The sequence below is a fragment of the Pyrus communis genome, chromosome 5, assembly GCF_041283825.1.
Source record: "Pyrus communis isolate YQ-2024b chromosome 5, ASM4128382v1, whole genome shotgun sequence".
Classification (NCBI taxonomy): Eukaryota; Viridiplantae; Streptophyta; class Magnoliopsida; order Rosales; family Rosaceae; genus Pyrus; species Pyrus communis.
In genome coordinates this window covers 29,190,001-29,214,962 of record NC_142569.1, presented here as the reverse complement: position 1 = coordinate 29,214,962, position 24,962 = coordinate 29,190,001, and the positions used below count along the sequence as shown (strand labels likewise).

At 34.1% G+C, this 24,962-nt stretch overlaps 2 protein-coding genes and 1 pseudogene across 3 annotated transcripts in view; all 3 read left to right on the top strand.

The window, feature by feature from the left end:
• Window positions 1-4,104: 4,104 nt before the first annotated feature.
• LOC137725019 (uncharacterized) lies at window positions 4,105-5,144 on the top strand. The gene is made up of 2 exons (XM_068463633.2): window positions 4,105-4,450; window positions 4,534-5,144. Exons 1-2 carry the CDS (start codon window positions 4,105-4,107, stop codon window positions 5,142-5,144), a joined length of 957 nt encoding a protein of 318 aa, XP_068319734.2.
• Window positions 5,145-11,241: 6,097 nt separating this feature from the next.
• LOC137726781 (purple acid phosphatase 2-like) lies at window positions 11,242-13,949 on the top strand. Its single transcript, XM_068465741.2, has 8 exons — window positions 11,242-11,454; window positions 11,752-11,949; window positions 12,146-12,257; window positions 12,407-12,636; window positions 12,787-12,925; window positions 13,111-13,331; window positions 13,441-13,562; window positions 13,664-13,949. Exons 1-8 carry the CDS (start codon window positions 11,287-11,289, stop codon window positions 13,860-13,862), a joined length of 1,389 nt encoding a protein of 462 aa, XP_068321842.2. The 5' UTR covers window positions 11,242-11,286; the 3' UTR covers window positions 13,863-13,949.
• A 7,701-nt stretch (window positions 13,950-21,650) lies between these two features.
• LOC148697096 (purple acid phosphatase 2-like) overlaps window positions 21,651-24,962 on the top strand; it is a 17,098-nt pseudogene continuing 13,786 nt past the window's right edge. Inside the window, exons 1-4 of the transcript XR_015962160.1 lie at window positions 21,651-21,698; window positions 21,773-21,844; window positions 24,424-24,619; window positions 24,714-24,832. The product of XR_015962160.1 is annotated as a purple acid phosphatase 2-like (transcript). The remainder of the gene's footprint in view (window positions 21,699-21,772; window positions 21,845-24,423; window positions 24,620-24,713; window positions 24,833-24,962) is intronic.

The window sequence follows — 24,962 nt, the reverse complement described above, 5'->3', positions numbered from 1 at the left end:
CTTAAAAATTATTATCTATTTTACAATTTTGTGAAAACGATTTTCAGGGGTGTTTTAGTCATTTTAAATTTAAATTTGATGTTTGGAGGTGGTTTAGAATAAATAATAGAACTTGATTTCGTAAGCACGTAGGCGAAAACAACGCTTAATTCGAAGTTCGAACAAAGAATTTAGAAGTGTTTTTAAGTTGCAAGGCATTTTGGTCTTTTTGACCAAGATTTACTATAAATAGAAAGTTTAATTCAAAAATCAGAAAACCTGGCTTTCCAAAAATGAAACATTTTAGCCACAGTTTTCTCTGATAGGCCGGGATTGGATAACAAGTCAGCCTGCTGGTCACTAACCAGACCCAACCGTAACTTTCGATTCCTACCACCAACAACAGCGAGGCTGTTGGCTTTGGATTCATATCATCGATCCCAGTTGATCCCCTTCACCCTATTACCATTGTAGATGGCAGGATTAGCTCGTAAGCACCAGACACCCTAAAACCTTATGTTACATAATTGTCATTTCCAGCAAATAACGTGGTGGCACACCACTTGTGTGTGTGTAGTCCTCGTCCCTATGAGAAAAAAACCCATCTTTCATATCAATCATCCGACCTCTAACAACGGCGCGATGAGCCTCAGAAGTTTGGGCACCGAGGCTTTGCCAACGGTTTTGATCATTTTCCAGCCACTTCTTAAGGTCAGCGCATGTATAAAAAAATCACCAAGCGCGTGATGCGTGGGAAAAATTGAGTTTTCGTTTGAAGTTGGACAAAAAACTGAGATTTCGTTTGTAAAAAATCACCACACGCGGCGATGCGTTTTGATAACGAGATATTGTCGATGCATTGAGCCCATACCCAATATCGGTTTATTGAAACTCAATGTCATGGTTCAATTATTTAATTTTTGAGTTAATTAACCGTCATTCGATTTTTGTAATTAATGACAATCCAAATGTTGGATTTTCGTGAAATTGGAATAGGATGTTCTTGAGGCTTGATGGAGCTTAGTTGGCTCACCACCCTGATGTGTTATTCTCAGTTGACGTTCGTCTCGTTTACATACAAGTAGCATTGTGCCTTATTTTGCATGTCAATCTTGATAAGATTCAAGTGGAGTGTCATGTACAATATTAGGTTCTATTAGAGCATTGTTGGCTCATCACGGACATGTGATGTCTCAGTGACTTGCACATCGTTTTGCATGATGATTCAATTGTGTTGATTCTGGAAGTGTGTAGGACTCCAAGTGGGTGATTTTAATATTATGTGATAAACTATTTTTCATATTAAAATTCTTGTGTTATATACTTTGTGGATGTAGCATGGATTTATAACTGTTTTGTTACACAATCATCAATCTACTTAGTGAAATGTATATTTATATGCATGTTTGAAAGACTTGTGAACTAAGAAGGCTAGTAGAGGACCAGTATCCTGAAATACTTTCTCTTTGATTTCATGTGTGGATCTTAAATCTCTAGTGACTTACCTTTCTTTTTTATTCCATGAGTGCGTCTAGCATCCTGCAAATACTCTATGTATGAATGCCATTAAATGTGTCAAGATCCCAACATTCTATTCAGTTCCATTAAGTGCGTCTGGAACCTTTCATCACATGGTTCTATAGAGTGCATCTGGAAACCTATTTCCTATCTTGTGTGCCCTTTCTATCCCACTCCATGAGTATGTCTAGAATGTGGAATGTTGTGTCTTATTATACAAAGTATTTGTGAAATATACAAGATAGGAAATAGGATTGTGAGTGAGGTTACCTTTTTATATACAAACAATTTGTGAAATATTTTATAATCGGATTGACTTTTTAATCACATATGTCGTATTATTGTCACTCAAATAAGCATTTTAGCTTATCCAGGTTTCTGCTTTGCTCGGTGCACCGTTCCTACGGTGTATGTAGGATTGTTTTCTTATAGAGTACTGGTAGTGGTTAATAAAAAGGATTTCAAGAGGTGTAGCTGGCGTATGCAGTGCAGTAAAGAGTGGGCTTTGTTACCCTTCTTCTAAATCCATTCCACTAAATATTTGATGTATATTATGTATGAGTCCCAATTCACTCTATATATTATCGTACCACTATTTTTTGCTGTCACGTGTTGATCCTGAAGGTATCTTAGGGCGTGACACCCAAGCTGCCACCATCCCTGTTTCTATGGAGCTTGAACTCTGGGGAAGCATGTAAGCTTTCGCGGCTATGGAACTTTGCATGGAGAGAAAGGGTAGGGAAGGGAGAAGAATCTAATAAAATCCTTGGGAGAAGGGTGGGATTGTTCATAGCCTTTCACATGTATATTTCCTTTTATAAAATCCACCAAAATCTACAATTTAATAATATCCTATCAAATTGAAACTTTCTACTACCCTAGATTTGATACACTTACTTAAAGCCCATTAAAATCTTAAATGACTGCGTATGGATTCGCATGAATTTTTAAAATGCTTCTTAAAATTCTAATGGACTGCTCTTAAATTTAAAATCCTAATCGCAAATATTTTTGTAAAAAGGTTTGTTTTTTTATGCCAACAATTGATTATGACAACAATTGTTTACATTTGTGATTAAATTACGTTTGCGAGGCGTACAATAATAAATTTGCACACATCAACAATGGACGATGAATTGTTTACACATCAACGATGGATGATGAATTGTTTACATAATGTTCTTCTAATTTTTCTTTTTTGTTTGAGTACATATTTTGAATTTAACCAAACTATATGGATACAACTAAATAGCAATTTTATTTTTTATTTTTTATTTTTTTTACAAATGATAGAATAACTTATATTATATTCATCTAAACTCAAGGGAGGAGGATTCGAACACGTGACTTCGAGTATATGAACGAATATTCTTAACCAACTGAGCTACAAGTCACCTGAAATTACAATTTCTAAGTTACAAGTACTCAAGTGAAAATTGAACTAAACCATAAAGATCAAAGTTGTAATTTAATAATAATAATTGACATCTGTAGGCGAGCGATTGATGGAAATGGATTGGGATTTCTATGTGTAGTAAATCTGCATAACATGTTTATTTTGGTCACAGAATCTGCATAACATGCTTAAGCAGTAGTTTTATGATGTTGAGTTCTGGAATAGTTAAGCTGGTTTGTTTGTTTGAGTTATGGTGGGTTATCAAGAATGGCAAAACATAGGCCCCGTTTGGGATTGCAATTTTTTTTTTTTACCAAAAAACAGCTTCACTTTAAAATGAAGCACCCAAGACCTGTTTGGTAAGTATTTAGAGGCCTGCTTATTTTTAAAGTTTGGGCCTAGAATACCCTCCTTTAATTTAATTTTTCTAAACTGAATTTTAAGCACTAAAATTATACCCTAATCTGATTGATACCCTAGCTAAATATTTATGCACATCTCTACACAGCCTCACCTTTATACTTCCATCTTTCTCATAACTTATCCTTGTTGTTCCACGAACTATTGATTGTTCAAAGGTACAAAATTAAGCTTTCAATTATATGGTTTTCATATTAAAGTATTTATTTTTCTTTATCTTTGGTGTATGATTTTTTTCTTTTTCTTTTTGTGGTGATGTGTTCTATAACTGACTGATGTATTTGATAATCTTGATCGATTGATTTTGACGGAGTTCTTCATCTTAATTTATCAGTTTTGGATTGCATTGCTCTTGTTTAAACTTTCAAGTAATCTTTTTCCATATGATTACTTCTATTTAAGGGCTCATGGTCTGGGAATTGTTATGCTATTATCACCTAAATGCTCATGTAAATTGAATTCGATCAAATTTTTACTAGAGTAGTCGAATTTCTGTTAGAGTTGTTCTTAGTCATGTTTGAATTGGCATGTTTATCTTATTTTTTCTTGATGCAAACCTGATCATTTTTTTTAACTATGCATCCAGAGCAACAATCATGTGATTCTTGACAATGAATTGGACTTGGGTTTTTTTTTATAATAACAAATTCGCTTGATCAATTGATTTGTTCTTTCTGTATATATAAAAAATATGTGCTAAAATTCTTGAGTGTGTGTCAATACATACAAACATACACACACACACACACACACACACACACACATATATATATATATAATTGTATACACAGATGGTTAAGAAGGAAAGTTATGGGGCAAGTGGATCACAACCGTCGGCTGTATGGAATGCTCACAATACATCACTATTTTGTGACGTGTGTGTCAAGGAAGTGGAGGCAGGAAATCGTCCTGGTACCCACTTTAAAAAAGAGGGATGGGAAAATGTGAGTATTAACCTAAATAAAGAGACTGGAGCTGAGTATAGTAAACAACAGCTGAAAAATAAGTGGGATACACTTAAGGAGCAATGGAAATTATGGAAAGAACTAAAGGGAAAAGAAACTGGTATAGAATGGAATCCCAAGCTCAACATTGTTGATGCTTCGGATGAGTGGTGGCATAATAAAATTCAGGTTTGTAAGCTTCTTGTTAGTTTTTGGATGTTGTCTGTCTATTATTTAGCATGAATGCATTTTAATACTTGTTTCTTTAAATTGTAGATCAACAAAAAAAATATAAAAGTCTGCGTAGAAAAGGAATTAGCCTTGATATGGAAGATAAGCTAGATAGGATGTTCATGAATACCACTGCTACTAGTGATCATGCTTGGGCACCCTCGTTTGGTGTACTTCCATGTGAAAATAATGATGAATCTGATGAGGATGATGGCATTCAAATTGAAAGTAGTGATTTTGATGATGTTATCCCACTCAAAAATACTCAAGCTAATGAGAAGTATTTGGGGAAGAAGAAAAAAAGAACTCGACAATTTGATACACAAGTTAAGAAAGAGAATAAGGAAAAAGGAGTTGCTGCAAAGAAGGGAAAATTAGGAGGTGTTGCTAAGTTGTCAGAACAGTTTGATCGTATGGTTGGTGCAATTGAGAGTAGAAATACAACAACTTCAAACATGGCCAAGGGCTTACAAAATAGTAGCATTGCTGAAGTGATGAAGATAGTTTCATCTTTACCTGGTGCAGGGCCTAGGAGCCCTTTGTGGTTATTTGCAACTCGATTATTTCTAAAACAAGAGAAAAGAGAAATGTTCTTAACTATAGAAGATCTGGACATCAAGTTTCAATGGCTTAACTATGAGCAAGCTGAAAATTAAGTGCCATGAGATGCATTTAGTTTGCAAAGTTTTATATTTCGTGGTAGACAGTATAGTCTAAGATATCTTCGAACTTGAGTTTATTATTTTGATTTGTTATTTGGGATGGTTACTTGGATTTCTCTGTGTTTTACTTGGGATTATAATTGGATGGTTCTGGATTCTTTATTTGAGAATAATTTTTCTTCATGCATGTACTCCTATTTGTAGGAATAATGATGAGAATTTTTTTTTTTTTTTTTTTTCAAAATTGCAGATTTTTTTTTTTTTAATATATGGACATCTTGCAAGATGAGGAAGAGTTCAACCAAACTGTATGCCTTTGTGTTCGTACTATAGAACATTATTGTCAAACATATATCCACAAAACACCTTGTATGGATTCATCTCAAACAGGATATAAGTGATTGATGGAAATATTACGGGGAAATGAGAGGCGTTGTCATTGGATGTTCAGAATGGATAAAGAGGTATTTATGAGATTGTGTAGTGACCTGCAAAACAAGTATGGATTGAGGAGTTCAAGGAGAATGTGTCCTGGTGAAATTTTAGGAATGTTTTTAGGAATGTTTTTGTTTATTAGCACAAGAACGATTTCAACACTCCGGTGAGACTATGAGCAGATAGTTTAGTCAGTTACTTGATATTGTATGCCTTATGGCTATTGATGTTATCAAACCGCTGGATCCTGAGTTTAATGGTGTCTCTGTAGAGATATTAAGGGACTCTAGATATATGCCCCACTTAAAGGTAAAAAAACTAGATATGATACTTCTTGCTTTGTCTTATGAATTAAGTTATATGGTGTACATGTTCAAGCCACAATATCTCCTGGAGATCAAGTACCATATATTGGTAGGAAAGGGACACCAACTCAAAATGTAATGGCCGCATGTAATTTTGACATGCAATTCATCTTTGCATGTGCAGGTTGGGAAGGAACTGCACATGATACAAGGATATTCTTATCTGTTTTACGAAACAGTGCTTTAAATCTTCCTAAGCCTCCTAATGGTAATGTCTCAAACTTGTGCATATGTCTGAAATTTTGCATTTGATTAGGCACTTTTTATAGTTTCTTTTTATATCATAGTAGCATGTTTTGAACATTACAGGAAAATATTATCTTGTAGATGTTGGGTACCCACAGATGAGCAGCTATTTAAGACCCTATAAAGGTGAAAGGTATCATCTTCCTGCTTTCGTAGGGGTATTTAACCACAGACACTCTTCCCTTCGGAGTGTCATTGAACGCACTTTTGATGTATGGAAAAAGAGGTGAAACATTTTAAGAGACATGCCTAATTACCCATTTAAGAAGCAAGTAAAGATAATAATCGCAACTATGATGCTTCACAATTATATAAGAAGGTATGCTCAACGTGATAATCATTTCAACAACATGAAGGATGACTTGGATGATGACACAGGCTCGGATGAAGAATAAGAAGAATATCATATTGCCGAAGGACCTGGAGCACAAGAAATGGAGACATTGAGGAACAACATTGTTGCAACTTGCATACGTTTGTAACTTTTTTTTTTTATGTATGCTTATTTTATGTTATTATTGTTTGAAGACATTGAAGAAAATTTTATTTATTTAATATTTGTTGTTTTTTTTTAAAATAACTTTTGGTAATGCAACTGCAAATGTCAAAATAATTTGAAGGAAAAAAGATTAGATATACTTATGAGTCATCTTTTTAACACAAAAGTTAATAGAAAAGTATTTTTCACATTATGTCTATTTTTGTCATTATACAGAATTACCAAAATTTTACATTAGTATTTACCAAACGCTTTTACACTACTTTTTATACTTACAGTAGTTTTAAAAATATAGTTTACCAAACGCTCAGCTGCTTTATTTTACAACTGATTATTCTTAAAGCACAACATAAACAGTTTTAAAAATAAGCACAACAATCCCAAACTGGCCCATAGTTTGTATATTGCTTGCAATCCAACTGGTTTTTGGTGTGCAAGTTACAAATATATTTATTGTTATACAACAAACATTTTCTAGTTATTATTCTACATTTTTGGACTTGGTTTTATAAAATAAGTTTGGAAGCATTCAAAGAATACTAATTATTTTGATATATGGGAAAAGATAATTTTGACTTACCTTTTTAGATCTCGTGACTTGAGGGGAGAGAGAGAACGATAAAAACATTACACCTATTTATGTCAAGGAGGCCTTACTAACTGCTCTAAGTGCCAACATGATTGGAAAAGGCTATGCGACAAATCTATCAGACACGAGGCACAAATGGATCTATTTATGCTGCCTCTTTGAGCACAAAATATCCGGTTGTGCTCTTTCAGCAAAGGGCACGCTCATAGAGGACACACATGCAATTTTAGTTAATGCACTGTTGCTATTGTTCTATGGGTACATTATCGTTGTCCTTAAATCTCGTAGGCACAAATAACTTTTTGTGCGTCTTGGCCATAGTTTTTGTAGTGCATCGTCCGTTAATTTGTAGGTTTGCTTTGTACTTTCAATTCTTATATGTATGAAAGCTTTGTGGTCATCAAATTAGTCATAGATTTATGCGAAGGACACTCTCATACTTAAGCTTCTGTCGCGTCGCCCCCAAATTAATAGCTATATATATAGCTCTAGGCTTGTTTTTGCTTTTGCTTGTCCAATGTTTGTTTTTTTTTACGTCAAATCCTTTGTTTTTTTTTTCTTTGGTCAAATCCAATGTTTGTTTGTTTTTTTCTTTGTTCAAGTTCAATGTTTGTTTTGGACATGTATAACATGCAAATATATAACCAATCAAAGAAGCTGGTTTATGCGATGAAGTAAAATTTGGCCCTTGTTGACGTCAAATTTTGAGCTAAACTTAAATGAGAGGGTAAATCATACAAACACACGAACAATTTTTGGAGAGTAAAAATGCCTTAGGATGAGAGGGTGAGCTATAGGGTCAGGTATGATTCTCCCCTGCACATTATTTTTTATGAGTGAGCGGTTGAAATTTAACTAAATGTTAGATTTTAATGGTTATTTATCCACTTTTGGGTTTTCAAGATGGGTTAAGTGAAGCCCAAATTATAACACAACATACAGTAAGGACAACTTTCAAACTCTTCCTAAGAGTACTTCTTGCCATGCAAAAGCAAATTACTGTTCAAGACCCATTAGTATGTCGTGACTTTGAAAGGCACCTAGAAAACATGATAAAACCCTATTTGTTTAATCTTGACTCAATTAAGTTAAAATTTCTTTAAATTCTATCAAACTTTAAAGTTCCTCGTTCAAACTCATGCAACCCTTTGGAGACGAAATCATCGGAATGGCTGTGGTCGAATCTCCAGATTAAAATTAAGTCATCCTCTCGAGTCACATTTCACTACTTGCAATAAACAAGAAGTCGGACTCCATAGATTCGAAAGATATTTTAATAAGCCTGAAACATGAAGTGATACACCAATATATTATTATACATGTGAAGGAATAATTAAAAAATAAAAACAAAAATTTAACCACTCCAGATAAGGATATGAATCCTAATGGACATCCACTTGCATGCCATAAAAAGTCGAAACCTAAATTTCTAATGCAAAATTAGAATCCGCTACAGTTTTTCTATATAATTTAAATTAAACATTTGTACATTTTTAAAATTTGATTAAAATGATTTGACTAATAGTTACCTCTATTTTTTAAAATTAAAATACTTTTTGAATTTATTCTTTTATGCACTTTTCCTTATTTAGTGGAGATATTAGTAATTAAACTATATTTTCTCTTCTTCCAAATATGTTTTTTCAATCATAGGTTATTTATTTATTATTGATTTATTTTTTGTTATGCAAATATTTAATATTATTTCTTTTTCCAAATTATTTTTTCTTTTTCAAATAGTTGGTGATCAACATAAAAGCTTTGCGTAATATTTTCAAATTTTTTGTGAAATTATATTTTTTTTGCTGTTTTTTTAAGAATAGTTGTTGAAGAATTATTATTAGGTACAATACATTACATATATATTATCTGTGGGTACGTTTGAATTTACAAAAATCATTAATTGGTATGTTTATTTGCAATTTTTGTACGTTTGATTTGATACTTATTGTTAAGATTGGTACATTATTTTTATTTTGGTATGTTTTATTTTGTACACATTGTGTATTGGTACGTTTATATTATTCACAATCATATTTTATTTTAATGTACTAAAAGAAAAACTTATTTTGGTATGTTCGATTTTGGGGGATTTAAAAATATTTTAAACTATTTTGGAAAGAAAATATCTTAAATCGTAGATAATTACTGCTAAATTGTAGCATTATTGTGAAAAGAAATTGAATCTAACCATTTTTTTTTTCTTTTCGCAATTATCTCTAATGGAGGAGAATGTAATCAAAATGCAAGATTATAGGAAATTTGTTACAATATAATGTGCATATAGCACCAAAATTATGACAAAAAAAAAGTTTAATCAAATCACTAAAAGATATGGATGTTTGATCTAGAAAATTCAAAACCGAGGGGCCTATATCAAAAGATCCCAATTTCTAATTTGTGTTTTCAATAAACGAAAGATTAATACCAATTTATAAACATAATAGTGATTAGGAAGGATTTGTTATGAGTACTTTGATCCAGGTCTAAAAATTTGAGTGGTTGTTGGATTTAGTCCAATTTCTTTATTTTTCAACTTCAATTAATTATATTTATTTCTGCATTTTTACTGAAATTGTTAATTCGAAAATCTAACAACGTTCATGAAAAATAGTTAAAAGAAAATTTATATATCATCATATATGATATCTATACTATAGGTTGATAAATGACATTTAATATGTGATAGAGTTATCTTCAAAAATAAATAAAAACTAATCTACCTCCATGAAAAGTTCAAAATTTTTATGTTCCGTACATTTAACAATCCATACTAGTATATATGAAGATATAAATATATAATACAACATATATTAGTTAACATGTGATGGAGGTGGAAGAAAAAGTTGATACAAATTTGCAGAGAAACAATATTTAATTCTAAAATCGAGTAAAAGATAAATCTATAATAAGGGATAACACATTTATCACAATCTAATAAAAGGATAAAAAAATAAATGTAGATATTCAGTGAATGGATCTAACTCAACAAAGTGAATTGAATTCAAAAGTGACTCACAAAATTGAACTTATATCAAGTTTACCCTTATTGTTTTTAGAGAACTTTAATAAAAAGTTTACGGTACTGTTCATTTTAACGAAAAATCACATTTTTACATTAAAAAGTCAATCCTGGTACTATTCAGTTTACCATTTATTTTGTTCTTATAGTTAAAACTCAAAGTTTTAGAGCTCATTTCATTAGTTTTCCTTTGTTTTTAACCCAATCACTTCAACCATTAGCTCAATAGTCCTAAACCTACTTTATGTTTTTATATCCCTTTTATTAGACAATTTAAGAATACCGAATTATGCAAGTGGTGGATTGTCATGGTAATTAGTATCTTTCTCTTCAACTCGCTGTGTCCCGGAATTAGACATTTGCTCCACTTAATGTAATATTAAAAAAAAACTCAAATTATGAACCATACAATACAAAATTTGAGCACATCACTACTCTTTTTTCTTGCAAAATATTATTTGCTGGCTTTAATTAATGCTAAAAATTTCCTGAGAAAAAAAAACCCATGGTAATATTTAATAGATCCGTTTTTTTTTGTCCCAAATAAAAATGATTAGAATTGTTTGCATTACGTTCCAAAACTTAGCACACCTTTGAAGAGAAGCCCAAGTTAGATTTTGATTACTCTAAGAATAAGATATTAAGATCGATTGTGTTTCTTCACACTGGACTCTCCTGAATGCGATCAACTTTATAAGAATTCTATTTCCCCAGAAGGAAAAGAACACCTGTTGAAAAAGATACATACAACTCCAAACCTTTCAGCATTCAACACGTGATCAATCAGAATAAAACTCTGAATATTCTTTATTTTTGTTAATTAATTAGTTTTTTTTTTTTTTTTGGTAAAATTAATTAATTAGTTTTTCATGTCTCTATATATAGAGGAGGAGTCTGCCGTTTTCATATTTTTCTGAGTTTGCTTTATATATGTTTGTGAGTTTGGTTTAGAGTTTTGAGATGCTCTGAATAATATAACGATGCCGAAGATGGCGGTTCTTGTAGTATTTGGTCTGCTATTGAGCTTGGCAATGGTGTGTAATGGAGGTATTACAAGCACTTTTGTGAGGAAAACTGAGAGTACTGTCGATATGCCTTATGAAAGTGATGCCTTCCAAATTCCTCCAGGCCACAATGCACCTCAACAGGTAAAATTTCCTTCTCTCTCTCTCTTGAACCCTTTTACGAACCTTAATTTTATTCTTGAGTACAAGAGATATTCTACACTAATCTAGACTAAAAGGAAGGAGGTTTGAACTCGAGACGCAATGGGTTAAAGAGGAAGACCCTAACCATAAGGACAATCCACCACACGAACCTTATAATTTTGTTTTCGAAAATTTATGTCCTTTCATAAATTTGATGAAATTGATTAAATAGGTTCACTCTCCATATTTTTAATGTTGTCTAATTGTATGATTTTTGTGTGGTTTTGAATATTTAAGGTTCATATAACACAAGGAGATCAAGAGGGGACGGCAATGATTGTGTCATGGATCACACCGGATGAACCAGGTTCTAGCGTAGTGCTTTTTTGGAGCGATAAGCACAAGACAAAGAAGGCAGAAGGGAAAGCCAAACAATATAAATACCATGATTATACTTCTGGTTACATTCACCACTGCACCATGAGAAAATTAGAGGTAAAATTTTCACTAACCTGTTATGTATTTTCTTTTATTTTATTTTTCAACCTTGCAGTAAGGTCTTTTGCACTCAAATTTGAATTAATTTTCTCGTTTTTCTTATTTTTATTTTCTGAAATATTATTGTTACAAGCAGTCTAAATATTAATTGTATAAAGTTATATTTTCATCTCATTATATTTACTTTTTGCAGCACAATACCAAATATTACTACAAGATTGGAATTGGCCAAGCTGAGAGGACATTTTGGTTTGTAACTCCTCCTGCAGTTGGGCCAGATGCCCCTTACACATTTGGTCTTCTTGGTAAGTAATGTTTTTTACCACAACAGATGGTTTACGTTTTTGCTTTGTGATGTAAATTGTGGGACTGACCAATCACCATCTGCCAAATGTGTAAATTGTTGTTTAATTCTGAAACTCACTAATTAATTAAAATTGGGTTTAATTTACAGGGGATTTAGGTCAAACCTTTGATTCAAACAAGACACTTGCTCATTACGAATCAAACCCATTGAAAGGCCAAACAGTTTTGTGTCTTGGTGACCTATCTTATGCTGATAACCATCCAAATCATGACCAAGTTAAGTGGGATACGTTTGGAAGGTTCATTGAGAGAAGTGCTGCTTATCAACCTTGGATTCATACTGCAGGAAATCACGAGATTGATTATGCACCAGAAATTGTAAGCATCTCATATAATTCGCGTTTTCATAACTCACATATTTTTGTTATGATGAATGACTTTAATTGAATGTCTCGTACTTGTACGAGAAATTGCAAGGGTTAGGGAGTGCTCAATTTTTCTGACAGAAGATTGCAATATTTGTTGCAGGGTGAAACAAAACCTTTCAAGCCTTACCAAAACCGGTATACCACCCCATTTAAAGCATCGGGGAGTACTTCTCCTTTTTGGTACTCAGTCAAGATAGCTTCAGCACACATCATAGTCTTGTCTTCATACTCATCGTACGGTATGGAATTCTAAATTAGTTTTTCACATTAGTACTGGTTGGTTGAATTTGCAAGGATATCCTTGTTATATTTTTCAGTCAATTATAACTTCGCAGTGAAATCTTCTGAATAATTTCTCTTTATCAAATTGAGTGCTTCAACAATTTAGTTTAACACAAATTATAATTTACTTCTTTTTCTTAAGGTAAATACACTCCTCAGTATAAATGGCTGGAGCAGGAGCTACCAAAAGTTAACCGGGATGAGACACCATGGCTGATTGTTTTAGTGCATTCCCCATGGTACAATAGCTATAACTATCACTATATGGAAGGGGAAACCATGAGAGTCCAATTCGAGTCCTGGTTTGTTCAGCACAAGGTCGATGTGGTATTTGCTGGCCATGTCCATGCCTATGAACGATCTGTAAGTTCTCAATACACGCAGTCTAGCGGTGCTATCTACATAAATAAAATTTAAACCACTCGTATCTTCCTCTTTTTTATAAGTGATGTGTATGTGCTATGTAATGCAGGAGCGTGTGTTGAATATTGCAAATAACCTCGAAAATGGTAAATGCTCCCCGGTGAAAGATCAATCTGCACCTGTCTACATTACAATTGGTGATGGAGGAAACATTGAAGGCTTAGCAACCAAGTAAGCATGCATGCATTTGTAGTCTTTTTAAGATATATTCAACGGCTTCCTATTTGGTTTGCACTTTGAACCCAATGTTTATTTTTTTTATTGTCGTGCAGTATGAGAGACCCACAACCAGATTACTCAGCTTACAGAGAGGCCAGTTTTGGTCATGCCATTTTTGACATCAAGAACCGAACTCATGCCTACTATAGCTGGCACCGGAATGATGATGGAGCTGCAGTCAAAGCAGATTCGATGTGGTTTTTCAACAGATATCATCATCCTGTTGATGACTCCACAAGTTCCCAATCTTGATCGATCATGCAATGTTAGAGAACTTTTAGATAGTCGATGTTGAATAGTTTCAATATTTTCTTCATGTACTTTTTACATCATTTCCTCCTTTTCCTTCGGAGCTGAAGGTTGATTAATATAAATGTTTATGGTTTTACGGACGTCTATTTCCCCAGATCGATTGTTTTATGAATTGAATTAGACGTCCGTAAAGCGGTATATGTGCTCTAAACTTTGCAATATTAAGTTCCTCTTACAATAATATTGATGCATACAACCTTCCTCCTACCACAATTTCGTGTCAATAAAAAAAAAAAAAAACAGAGGATATAAAATTTGAGACTTCTTTCAACGTTGGTTTGAATGGAGTATGACTCAATCGTTAGTCAACAGATAACTTGAAGCCTACATCTATTGATCTTGCCATGTAGGCTTAAGTAGGCCTAGCAATTCCTGACACGACCTGATAACACGACACGACACGACACGATACGAAATTAACAGGTGTTCAGGTCAACACGATAACGAATCGGGTCGTTATCGGGTAACCCAATAAGCACTTGTTAAGATAACGGGTTGATTCGGGTATACACGTGGGTAACACGATAAGCAGAATATTATTTTTATAATTTTATAACCCTAAAAAAATACTGTAATAATTATATATATTAATTTAACAATTTTATACGCCTAAAAACTATAATAAATAAATATATATATATATATTAAATTAACTATAGTAATTATACCCCCAAAATATTAACTATCTATAATAATTATATATATATATATATTAAATTTTGAATTAAATTTTATAAAAACTATAATAATTATTAATTAATATGCATTCATTGATTTGATTCCATAATTGATAATTCCATTCCATTCCCTGCAGTGCCGCCCTTTTTGAAGAAAAAGGGAGGGAAAATGAAAATGATAAGAAAAGTTGAAAAGGAAACAAAAAAGAGAGGGAATTAGGGAAAGATGGGTAGGCAGCGTAGGCTGTCGGAGGAAAAAGTGAAAATTATAAGAAAAGTTGAAAAGGAAACAAAAAAAAGAGAGAAAAATGAAAATTAATAGAAGTGGTGAGATTTTTATTTTTTATTTTTTTTTTAAGTTATTAATTTTTTATCACATATTTGACATATCTCACTATTTTTATAATGACTCACGTGATGTACTACTCCGTATACCAATCAATTATACATACAAAATAAATAGATTTAAATATACTTAATAAATATATACACACACACTGTGACAGCCCGTTCCGAAAATTTTAAAACGTATGCGTGAAAAAACAATTTTGCCCCTAGTGTGATTTTCGTTGTGTAGTTGTTTTTGGGTTTTGTTGGCATGTTTTGGGCCACACACACACTCTCCTACACCCCACACCTTTTTCCCCTGTCCTGCACCCTGTCCCGAGCTCCCTTTCCTTCTCATTTCCATCCATTTCATACGGACACACCCCCAAAACCCTTGTAATCTTCACAGATCGAAGAAACAAAGTACATATCCATGCTCATGAGGTCCATTGGAGTCTAACCATATCCATTTCAGGTAAGAATACCTTCATTTTCACGTCGAACTCGGGATACCCGATTTTTGGTACTGTTCATGCACACGTAAATTCTTATGTTTTTGGGAATTTCAAGCTTGTAGGAAGCTTGGTGAGGTCCTTAGGAGGCTCGGGGTAGTTCGTTTAAAGGTTTTGGACGTCGAGATCACGAGTTTCGAGGTTGGCCGGAGTTGGGGGTATTTTCCCGGTGAGATTTCATGGATTTTAGCACTTGAAAGTGGTATGATTTTGTTCCTCTCGTTGTAAGCTTCATTTTGGTACCAATTTTGTGAAATTTGATTGAAAAACGAAGAAGATATCACGATTTGAAATTTTCCGGCGTCGGTAACGGCGCCGAAGCCTCACCGGAGAAGACGACGGAATATTCCGTCAGTTTGGTCGAAATATTCCTAACGCCATTGACGGAATCCGTTAAAGTTAACGGAATATTCCTGACGGCGTTAACTGACCCCGTCAGCGTGCCAGGCACGTGCCTACGCGTGGCCGTGCCTTGGCCGGCGCGTGGGGGCGCGTGCGGCGGTGAAAAATTATTTTAAAAATATGGGGATGTTCCTGAGGTTGAGTAGATCACGTTGGTGTATTCATACACCCCATTTGAGCATTGTATGAGAAGTTATTTCTTAAGTTTGGTTATGTGCTTTAAAATTAATGTTTTTATAGTTGTTTCGCATATAGGTGAATCTTATCCCTAGGACGAGCGTGGTCACTCAAGGCAGGGGGTTACGACCCTTCCACTTACCAGTGAGTGGGCTTTTGGTTTTCCGTATATACCTATGTACTTATACTTTTCCCAGAAATTTATTTAGAACGTTTATTCGTTATATGCCATGCATATAGTTTTGTCGTTGTTTATGCATTGTTAATTGTTTATATATATGCATGTTTGGTGCTGCGGACGCACAGGTAAGAGCCAGGTGAGTTGTGATTTATGTTTTCATTCAGTAGTGATTTGAGATGCATAGAGAGCTCATAACCTGCACCCCCGGTGTTAGTGCTCCCGCCCAGAGTTAGGCACAGTCCTTCATGTGATGTTCATCTCCCGCACCACACGCTCAGCTTGGATCCAAGTTAGGTGCACAGTCCTGTCGTACAGACCACTTTAGGTGGTTCCGACTCGTAGGTGACCCGTGATCATTCGCACAGCCTTCACGTGATCGTAGCACTTGAGCGTATATATATATGTTACACCCAGGCTTGTCGTACAGACCACTCTAGGTGGTTCCGACTCGTGTGCAGGTCTAGTTAGGGAGATTGAGATTGAGCTCTAGATTCAGCCGTATAGGTCACGTTAGGTGACTCCGGCTGACAGATTATTTGATGTTGATGCGATATTACCTAAGCACTTGCATTTTACTTCGAGGTTTTGGCATAGCATATTCTTGAGCATGATTTATATATATATATACTTTATTTTCTGGGAAGTATACAGGTTTTACGGCGAGGGGTTATAACTTATTTATTAAATGGTTTTCGAAAAGCTTTGTTTTTACCCACTCACGCTTTTGTTTTGTACCCCTCCAGGTTCTAGTTGGCTAGCACGTTTGATGGTTTCCTTGAGGATTTCCCCGGCATATCTGACAGACGATCACCAGTGTAGGACCACCTTCGGGTGTGCTTTTGTTGTGTCGTTTTCTCCTGGACTGCATTAGGCTTTTATACTCTGAACTTAGTGTCGCACTTACGCTTGCACTTGTTATTGTTATTTTGTGTAAAGCTAGTTTTTATTTATTCGTACTATTTATATTATTATTTTATTAGCTTCTGCACAGTGCACATGGTTACGTCACTTTCACGTGACGGCCAGCATGCCCTGATCTCGATCGGGGTGTGTCACACACACACACACACCATTGAACTTGATGGGATACGAATTCTCCGAAACTAATTTCAACAATCCCAACCGTCAAACTTGTTTGTATATGCTTCGAGATCACATCAGCAAAAAGTTGCAAAAAACAAACATTCAGATATCAAGTAACGGGACAAAACTTTTCGACGGTTATAAACGAAAAATCACGATTTAACGGTTATTTTAACTTCGATTTTGATTAAACTCTAAGTGTTAGTCAATCTATTGTTTTTATGGGATACGAATTCTCCGAAACTAATTTCAACGATCCCAACCGTCAAACTTGTTTGTATATGCTTTGAGATCACATCAGCAAAAAATCACAAAAAACAAGCATTCAGAGATCAAGTAACGGGACAAAACTTTTCAACGGTTATAAATGAAAAATCACAATTTAACGGTTATTTTAACTCCGATTTTGATGATTTTTTACAGCTACACTCCTTGACCCTATATGAATACAATGAATAAATTCGATCTTCAATTTAAAATATTTACACAAGTGAATACCACAAAATCTTATGTTATACTTAATGAAAGTATAAATAAACTCTAAGTGTTAGTCAATCTATCGTTTTGATGGGAAACAAATTATCCGAAACTAATTTCAACGAACCCAACCGTCAAACTTGTTTGTATATGCTTCGAGATCACATCAGCAGAAAATCACAAAAAACAAACATTCAGAGATCAAGTAACAGGGCAAAACTTTTCGACAGTTACAAACGAAAAATCACGATTTAACAGTTATTTTAACTTCGATTTTGATGATTTTTTACAACTACACTCCTTGACCCTATATGAATACAATGAATGAATTTGATCTTCAATTTAAAATATTTACACAAGTAGATTTTAAGTGTTAGTGAATTCGATCTTCAATTTAAAATATTTACGTAAGTGGATTTTATGTTATACTTAATGAAAGTATGAATAAACTTTTAAGTGTTAGTGAATTTATCATTTTAATGAGATACGCATTCTACGAAACTAATTTCAATGATCCAACCGTCAAACATGTTTGTATATACTTCGAGATCACATAAACCAAAAATTGCAAAAAACAAACATTCAAATATCAAGTAACGGGACAAAAGTTTTCGACGGTTATCATTGAAAAATCATGATTTAACGGATATTTTAACTCCGATTTTGATGATTTTTTACAGCCACACTCCTTGACCCTATGTGAATACAATGAATGAATTCGATCTTCAATTTAAAATATTTACACTAGTGGATACTATAAATCTTATGTTATACTTAGTGAAAGTATAAATAAACTCTTAAGTGTTAGTGATCTATCATTTTGATGGGATACGCATTCTACAAAATTAATTTCAATGATCCAACCGTCAAAGTTGTTTGTATATGCTTCAAAATCATATATGCTAAAAATTGCAAAAAAAAAAAAACATTCAGAGATCAAGTAAAGGGACAAAACCTTTCGACGGTTATCAATGAAAAATCACGATTTAACGGTTATTTTAACTCCGATTTTGATGATTTTTTTTATAGCTACACTCCTTAACCCTATAAAAATACAATGACTAAACTCGATCTTCAATTTAAAATATTTACACAAGTGGATACCACAAAATCTTATGTTATGCTTAATGAAGGTATGAATAAATTATTAAGTGTTAGTGAATCTATTGTTTTGATGGGATACGCATTCTATGAAACTAGTTTCAACGATCCAATCGTCAAACATGTTTATATATACTTCGAGATCGCATACGCTAAAAATTTCAAAAAACAAACATTCAGAGATCAAGTAATGGTACAAAACTTTTCGACTGTTATTAACGAATTTAACGGTTATTTTAACTCCGATTTTGATGATTTTTTACAGCTACAGTCCTTGACTTTATATGAATACAATGAATGAATTCAATCTTCAATTTAAAATATTTACCCTAGTAGATACCACAAAATCTTATGTTATACTTAATGAAAGTATAAATAAACTCCAAGTGTTAGTGAATCTATCGTTTTGATGGGATACGCATTCTACGAAAATAATTTGAATGATCCAACTGTCAAACTTGTTTGTATATGCTTCAAGATCGAATACGCCAAAAATTGCAAAAACCAAACATTCAGAGATGAATTCGATCTTCAATTTAAAATATTTATACTATTAGATACCATAAAATCTTATGTCATGATGATCAATGAAAATTGAGGATTTTGTAAAAGGAATAACATGCAAGCTCTGAGTTCCATTGGCAAGGTTTAAACTTTTGAGAAAGGCTTCACAACCTTGAAAACAAAAACTCTTTCATTTTGTATATCCTTGCACATTTAATATTTTGTAATAGATTAGTAGTGTATGGATGTTTGTTTATTAGGCTCTTATTTTTAAGTGTAGATGTGGTACTTAAACGACAAATGTGTTTTAATGTTTTGAAGTAATATTTATGTGGCAATGTGTGGTATGTGCAAATTTAAGAAAAAAAAAACATTTTTCTTAACGGATCATAGCGGGTCATAACGGATCGGGTCACTTTACCTGTTGGGTAAAGTGACCTGACCTGTTAAGATAACGGGTGTGATACAACACGACCCGTTAAAATAACAGGTGTTACACGAAAACGACACGAACACGACAGACACGACCCATTTGCCAGGCCTAAGCTTAAGGTTAGTTCCCATAATGTTTTCGTAAATATGTTTACATAATTTTAATTTTGAGGTGAGAGATTTAAATTGGGGTGCATAGAGGAGCACATCCGTTTAAATCACAACACGATTAATTAGTGTGCCCGCACTTGCGACTCGTAGAAAATGTTACAGGAGTCAAAAGCATCGAACCAACTGACAAAGTAAGTTAATTTGACCTTAAGCTTTATTACGAGAAACTAATACTAGAGAATATGTAGTAAACTTTTGCATGTTGTGCAATTTGGTGTGAATGCCACACAAAGCACGCCAATACTCGTTCAGTATCTTGACGCTAGAAAGATTTATTTCGCCCAAAAGAAGATGATGACATGGTCCTTGGTCCATAAATATCATATCTTAGTGCAATAAGTCGTTTATTGTATATAGCACAATGTACTAGACCAGATATAGTTTTTTTTTTTTAGCCAACTTGTTAGCAAAATATAGCTATGCTCCAACAATTCCACATTGGAAGGGAATCAAAGATGTTTTACAATATCTTCGTGGGACAAGGGCCTACTCTACTTCGAGAAACCACAAATGGCTAGAATCTTGTTGGATACCAAGATGCTGGTTTTCTCAACGATCCACATAAAGCCCGCTCACAAATTGGATATGTGTTCACTTATAAGAATACTGCAATCTCATGGCCCTGGTGCATTCCAAAAGCTAGTGCATTGTATTAGATTACACCAACTTACAAATCAGTCAGATTTAAGATTGTAAAAATCAGGGGAGATACACATCAGGGAGAGCATCCATGACACATGCGTGTTGTACTTTTTTTTTTTTTTCTTCCTTCGACTAGGATTTTTCCATTGGTTTTTTTTAACAAGATTTTAACGAGGCAACAAAACCGCTTTCATACTGTATAACGATCCAAGCAAAGTTGTCCCATTTTCCCTTTGCTACAATTTTTCCCATTGAATTTTTTCCTGGCAAGGTTTTAAGAAGGCAACCGATATGGATATGTGTGCATCCAAGGGGGAGAGTGGTGAAATTTGGTGTGAATGCCACACATAGAAATGCATAAAGAAGCAAAGAAGCATGCAACAACAATTGACTTTGGTGAACGAATTAAAGACTTTAGGTAGAAAAGTTTAGGAAGATTAAATAGTAAATTGGATGAGGAATTTTACCATACCACATTTACTCCCTACTGGTGTAAGACATCCCTATATAAGGGGACCCTTGCAAATGTAAAGACTCCCATTTTCTCTACCATCTCAGTAAACAATTTGTACCAAGAAATCTATATTCTTGCACTCACTGAAAATTCTCAGCAAGTTCTCTCTTTTCTGCTTATTTATAACATTGCATCCAATGTACATTGTATTAGTGACGTTCTTTCTTAGAATGCTTGGTCTACACTCATGACACAAGTACAAAGTTTAATTTTCAACTTTGGCGTGAGATGTAATGTCGTATAGTGTACAGGACTTTTTAGTGTTCAGATTTACCCGTTAAATTCCCTGGCCCTTCAGTCGACATCCAACAGCTATATTCAACTATTTCCTTCGTATGAACGGTAGTGTGTACATGGCTCTATTATCCGCATAGAGCTATGGATATTCCCCTCATTTTATGATAATAACTTTTCTTTGTTAGTAAATAATTATTGTATTGTGTGTATATAGATCAAACGCTTGTCCTATGCTCAAAAGGATACATATGCGTTTGTGGTGGTTGGGGGTCCTCTGCTAATCTGAGCAAGATGGGTGTGCTGGATTTAGCTTCTTCAAGGGCAGCAGCAGCCACTGCTGTTAGTGCTGGGTTTGGTCTTGAACTTTGGAGTGGTGTGCAATGGAGGCAAAACAAGTAGTTTTGTGAGGAAAGTTGAGAAGAGTCGACATGCCTCTTGACAGTGATGTCTTCAAAGTCCCTCCAGGCTATAATGCACCTCAACAAGTATGATCTCTCTCTCTCTCTCTCTCTCTCTCTAGAATTATGATAATTTGTGTCTTTTGATGTGATATAAACTAGCAGACAAATTAAACCCTTTTTAGATAGTTGTAGTATGTGAAAGTAGGGATCGTTCTAGGCCGGGGATTAGAAGGGACTACTAATCTACTCAAATTAGACTCAATTACACTTAACTAGACTCTTATGACTCAAGACTGACTCAAACTACTCAAAACTACACAAAACAAACAAATTGACTCGAAACAATGTGTATGGATGAATTCTAACTTATATTGACTCAAAACACTAAAAAGAAACCAATTTGAATAGATTCTAACTAAAAGACACGAAATATAAAGGGGGAAGTGGGTTTTGACGAATTTAAAGTAAAAGAAACAGATTTAAAGACTCTAAACAACTTTGGACGAAATTGGGTGTTTTAATGGGTGAATGGCTAGCTAGAGGGCTCATCTCCACACATGACACATATGCATACAAATCAATTTCCAGTTATTATTCCTATAAACCATGAATGACAATGCCCTAAATTAATAGTGAAATGCACAAATTAACTCTCAGATTTCCCTAATTTCATTGAATTGGACTCAGTGACGCAATCAAATTATTCTTATCAAGTTCCCTATATGAACTGCATGATAGAGATACATATCAAAGATCATTAAGTTCTATGAAAATCATAAGCATTGACAAGGCATTCATAATTATGAACTGCATGATACTCTTGCCATGAATTTACTTAACACAATCATGACTAGTGATTGATTTCCACTACTTATAAATATAAGTTCATAACGATTAGGTGAAATTTCCTTATATTTTAGCATCAAATTCATGCATGCAAACTAAGTATGCATCCTTAATCAATATACAAGAATAAGTTACCAATCAAACAGATAAGTAAATCGCATTCATGTTTTACGAAACAATAACTGGATGTAATCAATTCATATCACATATATGTTCATGGCTTTGAATCCACCTCTAGCTAAAACGAGTTTAGTTCCTCATGTTCGCACTTAAACAAAGATAACTTAAATTAAACATTGAAAACAAAAGATAGAATACACCTAGGAACATTCCAGCAATCCAAGCTTGAATGGCAGGGCATGGCTCCAAGGGTCTCCTCTCCTTTCTCCTTGCAAGGCTGTGGCACTAGAGAGCTTTTGTGTATGATGGATGTGTGGTGCGAATTGTGGTGAGAGATGGATGATCCATGATTGTTGTGGCATAATGTATTTATAGGGAGAATGGAAGGCACAGCAAATGGCTGAGAAGGAGGGGAATCAGGACTCTAAATCAACAAGGAAAAAGAACACTTCTCATTCAGATTCCAGGGAGGAAAAGGAATGGTCCTTGCGGCAGGAAACATAGCTTCTAGAAGGGGTGGATGCGGCACCCTTTTAGGGATAGGGCTTGGCTTCTAGAAACTTGATTTGTAGGTATCCTAATGTCATTTAGATGTCCTCCTTGTAGCTGGAATTAAGATAGATTAGGATAAGGCTAGGATAAGATAAGGTAAGGGTGGATAAGGTTTGGATAATGTTGAGATAAAATAGGAACATATAAAGTTTCGGATAATGTTCCTTCCTTTTAGCTGATTCCTTATTTTCTTTGATCTTGAATTAATTTCTTTAACTCTTGAGCACATTCCTAGCCTCTTTTGATCTTCAAAAACGTCCATCCACCTTGTTCCATGCATGTGCTATCCATTCCAAGCCCAAAACTGCTCTAAAATGCTCCAAATTGTCTTTTCTTGCCACTTTTGCCATTTGAACCTGAAAACACACGAAAATAGTTTAAAACACTTTAATAAGTAGAAATTAACTATGTAAATGCAAGAAAAAAAGCTAACTAAGTCACATAAATATGCTCCTATCATCTTTCATTAATTTATACAATGTTTATTTACCTGGACTTTTATGTTTTAAGACATGATAATTAACCTTTTTGTCTCCGCTACACACCCTTTTTTTAATCATGTATGTTTCTGTTTGATTTATTTAATTTGATGACTAGAAACAAGGGAATTTTAATGAAAAGCTCCTGGTACTGTTCACTTTAACGAAAAACCACATTTTTACACTAAAAAGTCAATGCTGTTGCTATTCACTTTACCCTTTATTTTGTCCTTATCGTTAAAACTCAAAGCTTTCAAGTATTTTTCATTAGTTTTATTTAGAAACAAAGAGTAGCATGTAAGAGAGAAAAAAAGGTGTAATCATCATTTCTCATATGTTTTTATATCCGGGACACAACTATTACTGCACTGACTGTTATTTCACTACAAGTAGAGGAGGGGGGTGTCATTTCTATGGATGGGTTTTCAAGGTGTTTCTTTAGAATTATAATTGTGTTGATTTCATTGAGAACAAAGGTACATATATATACAAGTCCAGTGACTTGGAGTACAAGTATTCCTAGGTCCATAGGAATTTACAAAACCTAGCCTATTAGAATCCTACGTGGATTCTCCTACATTAACAGTTTCACACTGACATTGTAAGTAGTTGTTAGTAGACTAAACTTTAAGTAGTTGTGTGAAATGTGTGCCCCTTTGATTTGAGGTTCATATAACACATGGAGACCAACTGGGAAAGGCAGCGATTGTGTCATGGGTTACTGTGGATGAACCCGGTTCCAGTACTGTGCTTTACTGGAGTGCAAACAGCAAGAAAAAGGAGGCCGACGACAAAGTTCCAACCTATAAATTCTACAATTACACTTCCTGTTACATTCAAATTTATAGGATGTGGACTCCATGTAAGATATACTCGGGTTTTGGAATTTGCCGATTGAATTGATAAGTATAACTTGCAACTTGTATTATGATCTGATGATATGTATTCTTGTGCAGTTCAATACCAAATACTACTACTATAAGGTTGGAAGTGACCATACCGAGCGGCAATTCTGGTTTATAACTCCTCCTGAAGTTGGTCCGGACGCCTCTTACACATTCGGACTCATAGGTGAGTGTTTCGTATCAGAATAGGATGCATCATAAAGTGACGTAGCTACTTAGATTTGGTTCAACTTTTGGAATTGGGATTGAAAGAAAATTGTATGCTATGGACTAGCTAGAGGTTGTTGCAATGAGCCATCA